At 44.9% G+C, this 10,556-nt stretch overlaps 1 protein-coding gene across 1 annotated transcript; it reads left to right on the top strand.

Annotated features, from left to right (window-relative positions):
* Window positions 1–248: 248 nt before the first annotated feature.
* On the top strand, window positions 249–8,860 carry atg4da (autophagy related 4D, cysteine peptidase a). Its single transcript, XM_045211735.1, has 12 exons — window positions 249–324; window positions 457–580; window positions 2,291–2,600; window positions 2,939–3,022; window positions 3,170–3,343; window positions 3,813–4,176; window positions 4,585–4,649; window positions 6,833–6,990; window positions 7,090–7,168; window positions 7,264–7,340; window positions 7,560–7,679; window positions 8,076–8,860. The coding sequence occupies exons 3-12, from the start codon at window positions 2,339–2,341 to the stop codon at window positions 8,247–8,249; spliced, it is 1,557 nt and encodes a 518-aa protein (XP_045067670.1). The 5' UTR covers window positions 249–324; window positions 457–580; window positions 2,291–2,338; the 3' UTR covers window positions 8,250–8,860.
* Window positions 8,861–10,556: the final 1,696 nt, after the last annotated feature.

Below are 10,556 nucleotides of genomic sequence, written 5' to 3'. Positions count from 1 at the left end.
CAGGAGAGCATGCCAAGGACAAGCAGTACAGGTTAATCATAATAAAATGTATGATCTAATTTCATTCACACAGTACATTACGCCTGTACACCCCATGGACGCCAGCTGATTTACATAATATAACGAACGTCAATGTGTTAAATATTAGCCAATAAAACGCGCGCTACGTCAATATATTTGCGCATATCAATAAATTGACCAATCATGTTGTTATTACAGCCTGTCAGGAAGTATCTAGATCCCTCCCTCTTGTGTGTCGTCAAACCGCTGATCCTGCAAGCTAACTAGCTCAGTCGTAGAGCAACCGACGAAGGAAATCGTCGGGTGAGCTATAATTCCACTGAGTTTACTCGTTGGATGTAGAATAATTACTGTTAATCGCTGACATTGGCTGTGGTTGTCCTGGAGTCGTCAAGAAAGCCGAGACATTAACGTGTTAGCTTGTTTTCTACAAAGTTGCTAACCAGACACGTTGACAGCTAGCAGGCTACCACAGCAGAACTACGTGGTCTCAACCCTGCACTGCTGTCGCCGTTCTATCAAGCAAATCTCTCATGTCAACGACACTCTTCACAAAGTGGTAAGGTTATGATCTTGGCTGTGTTGTGTTGGATGAGGTTTAGCTAGTAACTAACTAGATAGTAGTTAAGCCAATATCATCTATTTAAGCCAGCCAGCCTGTAGGTCCTTAATATGCATAACTAGCTGGCATGTTAGAGCTAGTGATTTTAAGAAACATGACAGCTTGGCTACTTCTTAAATAATTGGATGGTTATCATACCTAATAGTTAGATCACAGTCAAAGGTCACAGATAGGCTACAGTGTAGACATAGCTAGTTAGTTAACTACATATTTTGACCATCAGCTACCAAGGCTTCTCACTCTCTTCCCCCCAGCTATTTGTTGTCACACCAATCACATGATGGCTATTCAATCGGATTTTCCCAGAAAGGACAGAAATTCCTCTCCCATGAGGGTAATTCAACTATTTCCAGTTTCACTACAGAGTGGGAAGTCAAGTCACTTGTACTACATTCCTGGGTTACTGTGTCTGTTACTGTGTAACCTCTGTTATCTTGTCACTCAGGCACATCATCCTGTGATGACTCTAAACTGAGTGACACTCACCCACAGCTTCTTTCAACTATACTGAACAAAAATATAAAACGCAACATGTAAAGTGTTGGTCCAATGTTTCATGAGCTGAAATAAAAGATCCCAGACATTTTCCATATGCTTTTCTCTCAAATTTTGTGCACAAATTAGTTTACATCCCTGTTAGTGTGCATTTCTCCTTTGCCAAGATAATCCATCCACTTGACAGGTGTGTCATATCAAGAAGCTGATTAAACAGCATGGTCATTACACAGGTGCACCTTGTGCTGGGGACAGTAAAAGGCCACTCTAAAATGTGCAGCTTTGTCACACAACACAATACCACAGATGTCTCAAATTGAGGGAGCGTGCAATTGGCAAGCTGACTGCAGGAATGTCCACCAGAGCTGTTGCTAGAGAATTTAATGTTAATTTCTCTACCATAAGCCGCCTCAACGTCATTTTAGAGAATTTGGCAGTATGTCCAACCGGCCTTGCAACCGCAGACTACGTGTAACTAAGACAACCCAGCATATCTGTATTCCTAGTCGTGAAATCCATAGATTAGGGCATAAAAAAATAATATTTGAAATTGTTGCGTTTATTTTTGTTCAGTGTAGTTTCACTCAGGGGGAAGGAGGGAGAAGTGGTTTACTTTGAAACTGACTGTGACTAATATAGTTTTTCCTAATAGCATTCACTAGCCTAACCACTGCGACAGCTGCTCTTGTCTGCATAATAATAGCAAAGTCATCAAAACTTTTTAAGCCCTGCCACTTTCAGATCCACTTTCTTGCGAATCTGTGTGAAATGAGAGAAAATCGGCCTCACATCTGTCATTGCTTAGATGCACAACAAGCTTAACCGCTCTGTCTTTCAATGTTAATGTTTAAACGTCACCATAGTGCTGGACAGACACATGGACAAAAGGAGAGCGACACACAGCCCTTACTCCATAGCTAATCAAATTACACATGCATGCACTGTCCTAGACATTTCTCTCTCTCATCCCCATCTCTTTCTCTCTCTCATCCCCATCTCTTTCTCTCTCTCATCCCCATCTCTCATCTCTCATCTCTCTCTCTCTCATCTCTCATCTCTCTCTCTCTCATCCCATCTCTCTCTCTCTCTCTCATCCCCATCTCTCGCTCTCTCTCTCATCCCCACCCCCTTCTCCTCCCTCTCTTCCCTCAGGTCCCTATTGCTATGAGGATCTCTAGAGCCCAGCTGTAAGCCTGAGCCATGAACTCAGTGTCTCCCAGTGCAGTTCAGTATGTGGGGGGAGTAGGAGTGGTGGGTCAGGATGACACCCTCCAGAGAGAGGAGACCAAGAGGCCACAGCAGCCCCAGCTGGTGGACCCTGGCGGAGGATGTAGCTTTGGGAACCGGCAGGGTACTGATGTCGGTGGGGGTGGAACCAGGGAGGCCACCACCGCCGGAGAGCCAGACGAGGTTGACAAACTCAAGACCAAGCTGATGTCGGCGTGGAATAACGTCAAATACGGTCAGTCAGTGGGTTCATTTGAACTTTTTTCCATAAGGTGGATAGTTCTATATAGCTGTTTAACTAGCAACAAACTTAACTTCCAGTTTTTCCATACAGTCAGGTTTAACAATTGCTTTTTTAAAATTAAGAAATAGCAACAAGGGGGATTTTATAGTCTTTGTACTTTCTGTGTGTGAATAATCTTTGTTAGGTCATTTATTTTTCCAAAACAGAAGTCTCATACAAAGCTATGTGTAATAGCCCTCCCGAAGTCAACTTCCCCCTTCCTCACCCAGTCATCAAGACACACAGAATCCCCTCTAAAAATGTCTGTTCTGTTTCTTGGCCCTCTTTAGGCTGGTCGGTGAAGTCGAAGACCACATTCAACAAGAGCTCTCCGGTGACTGTAATGGGCCACTCCTATCTGCTCAATAGTGAAGGTAGCTAACCTCCAACAACCCCACTCCAACCTCAAAAGACTTCCTGGTAAAATGGATGACGCTCTGCTCCATACCCAGTGAGCAAAATTGGTTGGAAAGATGTATTTTAACCAGTTCTGCTCACTGGGTATCTCTCTCCCCTTCCAGATGCGGTGGAGTGGTTCAGGCGGGCGTTCGTGTCTCGGCTGTGGCTGACCTACCGTAGGGAGTTCCCCCAGCTGGAGGGCTCCACCCTGACTACAGACTGTGGCTGGGGCTGTATGCTGCGGAGCGGACAGATGCTGCTGGCCCAGGGCCTACTGGTACATCTGATGCCACCAGGTGAGACAGCTCATAGTTTGAAAGAGTCCTCTTTTTTTAACGTTATGAGACAACTTGACCAACTCTGTCCCAATCCCAAATGGACCCCTACGTCCTATGCACTTACAATTGTGTAGAGCTGAGATGATTTGTTTGGTATAAGCAATATGATTGGTGAAACTTCCACCTAGCCTATCAGAGGGCAAAGTGGATCTGTTACCATATTGCATACACCTGTCAAATCCACCAGTGCATAGGGTTTAGGGGTCCATTTGGGACTGGGCCCCTATCTGTTTCTCTTTCTGCCACATCTCTCTTCAACTTCTGTCTGTTTCTTTCTCTGTTTCCTGGTCTGTCTTCCCTCTCTCTCTCTCCTCCCTCTGTCTGCCTCCTCCTTCCACCTCCCATCGATCACTACTAACTGTCTGTATTGTATTGTCTAGACTGGTCGTGGCCCATCGATCACTACTGTCTGTATTGTATTGTCTAGACTGGTCGTGGCCAGACGTCCAGCAGTTCGCCGACGTGGACTTTGAGGCTCTGAGACCCCGCTCCCCATCCCGCGCTGGGGGCGTACCCATCCCCTCCTTCGGCTACTCCTCCTCCTCGCGGACCCCCACCACGCCCCAGAAGACCTCCATGCCAGGGGTCACGGCTCTCAACCATAACCAGAAGAAGAGGCCTGAGTCGGGCAGGGACAGGCAGGCTGAGCCCCTCCACCGGAGGATTGTAGCCTGGTTTGGGGACGAGCCCCCGGCCCCGTTTGGGGTGCACCAGCTGGTAGAATTGGGGAAGAGCTCGGGGAAGAAGGCAGGGGACTGGTACGGCCCCTCAGTAGTGGCACACATACTACGGTGAGGAGCGCTACATGGTCAAGGTAATGATGCTGTCAGAGCATCAGCCATAGAAATAGAATCTATAGAACGGACCTCCTCATTCAAGTCAGTGATGGCATCAGCATGCATTTGATTTCTATACCTAGATTTTTGATGGATGTCTGTATTGCCATAGTGCATCAGAATTATCTCCAGTAGACATGTTTACCAATGCAATTTTATTGTGTAGATGTTTTGGTCGCTATTATGTTTTTTAAGAAGGCTTTGTGGTGTGCCTGACTGCCTGTTGACGTTTACCAGGGTTAGGGTCAATTTGGTTTACTTTCTGAATTGAAATTGAATTGAACTGAACCCTGATATTGACTTCTTGCCCAGTAGCATCAGTATGTTGTGACATTAAACATGAGCTGTATCTTTGTTTTCCAGAAAAGCAGTGGCCAAGACTTCTGAGGTTCACAACCTGGCTGTATATGTAGCGCAGGACTGTACCGGTGAGTTTGACTTTACATTGTACCTTTCCTACTGGGTGCTCATTACTGGGTGGTAGGGTTGGGCGGTTTCCAGATTTTCATAACGTCATACCGTCCTTCTCTCATTCTGGGATTGACAGTATTACCGGCTTAGTACACAAGGGGTCGCCAAAAACGCAAGAAAGACCATGGTGGTCTGTTACCAGAATGCTAACATAATTAGCACAAGTAATAGCGAATTTCCATTAAGGCTGCTAGCTAAATATGCTAACGAGCGCAAATTAAAATAAATGAAATGCAAAGACAGGCAATCCAGCTCATAAAGTTATACATATATACAAAAGTATGTGGACACCCCTTCAAATAAGTGGATTTTGCTATTTCACGTAACTGTAAGTGCTGTTACTGTGAAGTGGAAAGGCCACACAAGCTCACAGAACGGCACCGCTGAAGCGCGTAGCGCATAAAAATCGTCTGTCCACGTTTGCAACACTCACTACTGAGTTCCAAACTGCCTCTGGAAGCAACATCAGCACAAGAACTGTAGGTCGGGAGCTTCATGAAATGGGTTTCCATGGCCGAGCAGCTGCACACAAGCATAAGATCACCTTGCGCAATGCCAAGCGTTGGCTGGAGTGGTGTAAAACTCACTGCCATTTGACTCTGGAGCATTGGAAATGCGTTCTCTGGAGTGATGAATCACACTTCACCATCTGGCAGTCCGACGGACAAATCTGGGTTTGGTGGATGCCAGTAGAACGCTACCTGCCCGAATGCATAGTTTCAACTGTAAAGTTTGGTGGAGGAGGAATAATGGTCTGGGGCTGTTTTTCATGGTTCGGGCTAGGCCCCTTAGTTCCAGTGAAGGGAAATCTTGAAGCTACATTATACAATGACATTCTAGATGATTCTGTGCTTCCAACTTTGTGGGAACAGTTTGGGGAAGGCCCTTTCCTGTTTCAGCATGACAACGCCCCCGTGCACAAAGCGAGGTCCATACAGAAATGGTTTGTCGAGATTGTTGTGGAAGAACTTGACTGGCCTGTACAGAGCCCTGACCTCAACCCCATCGAACACCTTTTTGGATGAATTGGAATGCCGACTGCGAGCCAGGCCTACTCGCCAAACATTAATTCCCAACCTTAATAATGCTCTTGTGGCTGAATGGAAGTCCCCACAGCAATGTTTAAACATCTAGTGGAAAGCCTTCCCAGAAGAGTGGAAGCTGTTATAGCAGCAAAGGGGGGACCAACTTGATATTAATGTCCATGATTTTGGAATGAGATGTTCAACAAGCAGGTGTCCACATACTTTTGGTCATGTAGTGTAGGTAGGAGCTACCGAATGTCATTTTTGGTGAGTTTGGACATTTTACAAGCGAATGTGAACAAAAGACAATACGTTTTTGACGCAAACTTGTCTGCGTTTGTACACACTGTGTCTAGTCTGGAGTCGCTAGGGCAACAGGCCAGCCTGCTCTGCTTGGAGAAGAGGGGGGAGGAGCAGACGGGCCGAGAACGGAGAGGAGAAAAAACGGCAAGGAAATGAAACGATAGTAGTGGTACAGCTGTACAGATAACTCAACTCAACCAGAGGGCTTTTAACTTCTCAAACACGGCAGGAAGCTAACACAAGATGATGCCCCGCCACCTTATTCATTCAGTAACTTACTTGGATAACTAGCAAGTTAAACTTAGGGGTCGCGTTAACGCAGAATTATTCATTTTTCACGCAGTAAAAAAATATAAAACACGTAAAAAACGCTTTATCTAAAATGCTGCTTATTGGAATTTCTACTGGGTGCTCATGAATGGGTGGTGAGGTTGACTTCACACTACCTTTCCTACTGGGTGCTCATTACTGGGTGCTTGGTTAGTGTCTGTGGTTAGTGTCTGTGGTTAGTGTTGTCGTTTGTCGAATTCACCAGATATTGTATGTATGTTTGGTCCATCTTAAATGTTCTCGTCATAAGTTATGTTTTTGTCATTGGTAATGAATGAATAGTCCTTGAAGCAGTCTTCTGAATGTAGCTGAACTGTGTGTCTCATTTCTGTATCACAATTAAATTACAAAACTGGGGGGGGGACAGAAATGCAATTTCAGAATGTGGGGGGGCAAAAATGCAATTTCAGAATGTTGGGGGGGACGTCCCCCATGTCCCTAGTGAAACTTACACCCATGGTGTCCTTGTGTGTTTCTTGCAGTGTACAAAAAGGACGTGGTGCATCTGTGTGACCAGTCGTTGAACCAGAGTATTTTGGATCCTGAGGCCAGTGGTCCAGGCTGGAAGTCTGTCATCATACTGGTTCCAGTCCGACTAGGAGGAGACTCTCTCAACCCCTCCTACATCCAGTGTGTCAGGGTGTGTACCCACACACTTTCATAACCTAACCTTAGTCACAAAGCTTTATCCATGGTTGATGTCACTCTAACAGGAATATGGATTTCTTTGTATCTTAAGAACATTCTCAGGTTAGAATGCTGTATCGGAATCATCGGCGGCAAACCCAAGCATTCGCTGTTCTTTATCGGCTGCCAAGGTAAGAACTCCACTCTACTTCCTGGTTCGGTTGCTTCTGATTGGACAGTGGGCTGTCATTTAACCTCGCCTTCTTCCTACTTCCTGTCCAATCAGATGAGCAGCTGCTGTATCTGGACCCTCACTACTGTCAGGCCGTGGTGGACGTCACTCAAGACAATTTCCCACTGGAGGTTGGTTGGACTTTATCACTCTTCTCTGTCCTTTGCTGCCCTGTCTACCTTTGGACGTTGTCTGTCTGTGCTATGTCCCAGATAAGCATGTTTTGACCGGATCAAAGTAGTTCATTTCAGATTCAGATGTGTAGCTTGCCTTGTCTGTAATGATCTCCCTCTCTCTTTCCCCCCTCCTCTCTCTCTCCCCTCCCTCCCCCCTCTCTCTCTCCTCCCCAGTCGTTCCACTGTAGCTCACCCAGGAAGATGCCTTTCAGTCGCATGGACCCCAGCTGTACTATAGGCTTCTACGCCAAGAACAAGAAGGACTTTGAGTCTCTGTGTTCCGCCGTCTGTGTGGTGAGCTCAGCCTCTTGGGCTCATTTCAAGTCTCTTATTACTCATATATACATTAATCACTTATGCATCATTTATACATCAGTTATGCATCACACATAGATCATTTTATAGATATCTTTAACTTCGACCCTGATATGATTTATAGAAACATGAGTTGAAGCGATGTAACTTAGATTGCTTATTCGTCACTTATAGATAGACATGTTACACATCTATTATGCATCAGTGATACATCACTTATGCATCAGTTACACTGTTACTGTATACATCACTTATACATCAGTTACACTGTTACTGTATACATCACTTATACATCACTTACATACAGCTCTTATTAAAGTCAACCAGAATAAGATAAGTGACTAATTCAACACTTTCATATTCCCCCCACCCCAGGCCCTATCGTCGTCCGACGAGAAGTACCCCATCTTTACCTTCGTGGAGGGCCAGGCCCAGGACTATGGACTGGTGGGCCACAGCTCCTCCCATGGCACCGCCCACATCCTGCCCCAAGGCAAGCTCAGCAGGAGCAACAACATAGGCAGCTCTGACGAATTTGTCTTCCTGTGAGTACTGGGTTGTGTACCTGAGGAACAGAATGTAAGCAAATGGGCCAGAACAGGGAAAGACTACCTGAGTTAGAATTTTGGGATGGATTCGGTTTCCCTGTTTTATAGTGGATATATGCTTTCTGCTGTATCACAAACTCTGGCATTTGTACCCGTCATATTCGAGGCGAGGCTTCAACTGAATCTCACTATCGGTCTGTCTCTGTCTGGGCAGAAACGGGTCTTATAAACTAACGCTAGACATTACTAAGTTAGACTGTTGCCCAATCCCAAATGGACCCCTACGCCCTATACACTTGTGGAGATCTGAGTGGATTTGACAGGTCTTAGTAATATAAACTCCACTAGGCTAGGTGGAAGCTTATGCCAATCAAATCTGCTCCCATCTCCACAAGTGCGTAGGGATTTGGGATGGGGCCTCTGACTTCATTTTGGGAATAATAACAAATGGAAACATGGGGCCTGTTTGATACATGCTACATGACAGGAGTCACTAGTAGTGGAAGACATAAGTAACTCAGCACTGTTCTCTCTGACTTGTATTATAATACTGCTGTACACTCCTGTTTTTTGTTGGTGTTGACTTTTTAAATTAATGTATGTTCTGTAAGAGCTATTAAGTGTGATTGGTGTGTGTTAAATGTAATGATTTGTGTGTGAACTGAAGCTGTTGGTGTGTTGAGTTGCTGTTAAATCAAATCACATTTTATTTGTCACATGCGCCGAATACAACAGGTGTAGACCTTACAGTGAAATGCTTACTTACAAGCCCTTAACACTTATTTTTCTTAAAACTGCATTGTTGGTTAAGTAAAAATAGATAAGTTAAAAATAATTAAAGAGCAGCAGTAAAATAAAATAACAGGAGGGAGGCTATATACAGGGGGGTACCGGTACAGAGTCAATGTGCGGGGGCACAGGTTAGTCCAGGTAATTGAGGTAATATGTACATGTAGGTAGAGTTAAAGTGACTATGCATAGATAATAAACAGAGTAGCAGCAGAGTAAAAGAGGGAGGGGGGGGGGGGACAATGCAGAGAGAACAGTCTATGACTAGGGTGGCTGAAGTCTTTGACAATGTTCACATTCCTCTACTGTACTCTCTTATAGTCCCTATGCCATCTTAATTCAGTGTCATGGCTATAGTACTACATTAATACTACATGGCTATAGTCATTTCATTGCAGCATTGCAACCCTCCCTGTAGTTGTGCAGTCCTTTGTCACACCCTTCAGGCAACGATAAGTTACCTGGGCTCCCTACCAACCCTCGCTCACTATTTTCCAGACCTGGGTTCAAAGAGTATTTTTATTTTTTTCCTAAAGTGTTGGTTGAGCCTGCCTGGGGTGCCAGATGGGCAAAGTTAGCACTTTTGGGATTATTCTCTTGTTGTATTCTCTTTTCTGAGCGCTAGGCAAGCTCCAGACCCCAGATCTGCTACACTCTCACACTATTTCATCAGCTCTCACTTGTCAATTAGTCTATTACCAGTATCAACTTGCAACACACTAACAGGAATCCACTGTTACAGCAATAGCCCGTTTTGTGTAATGTGTTACACCAGCTCCTACCTAGATGATAGGAAATGATCCATTTACCAAGAGGCTGTGTCCAAAATGGCATCCTATCCCCTACATAGTGCACTACAGAATAGGATGCCATTTTGGATGAAGACAGTTTTTGGCGTTTTTGAAAACCTGTAACTGCCATTTCCTTCATTCTAGAGCAAAAAAAAAATCTGTATACAATAACAAATAAAGTAAATTATAGTGCCGCAGATAGTCCACAAGGTGGCGTAGTGCCTCTTACATTCATTCTTTGGGGAGAATCCTGCCTTTTTTTTTTTTTGTCATTTAGCAGACGCTCTTATCCAGAGTGAGTTAGTGAATGCATACATAATTTTTTATTTTTTTATTTTTTCATACCCCCCATGGGAATCGAACCCACAACCCTGGCGTTGCAAACGCCACGCTCTACCAACTGAGCTACATCCCTGCCGGGCCATTCCCTACCCTGGATGACGCTGGGCCAATTGTGCGCCGCCCCATGGGTCTCCCGGTCGCGGCCGGCTATGACAGATCCTGGATTCGAACCAGGATCTCTAGTGGCACAGCTAGCACTCCTTTCTGTCATGCTGATCTTAATGTAATAAAATGTTTGCTTTTACCATAGAGGTCCTATTAAATTACTAGAGGGGGTATACATAAACCCTCAAAGTTCCATAATGGGGTGAAAATGGCAGCCATCTTGGTCAGTGAGAAATCCAAAAACAGTCTAGTAGAGGCAAGGTGATGCATTTCTTGCTAAA

Source organism: Coregonus clupeaformis, chromosome 38 (assembly GCF_020615455.1).
Source record: "Coregonus clupeaformis isolate EN_2021a chromosome 38, ASM2061545v1, whole genome shotgun sequence".
Classification (NCBI taxonomy): domain Eukaryota; kingdom Metazoa; phylum Chordata; class Actinopteri; order Salmoniformes; family Salmonidae; genus Coregonus; species Coregonus clupeaformis.
This window is presented reverse-complemented; position numbering and strand designations above follow the sequence as displayed.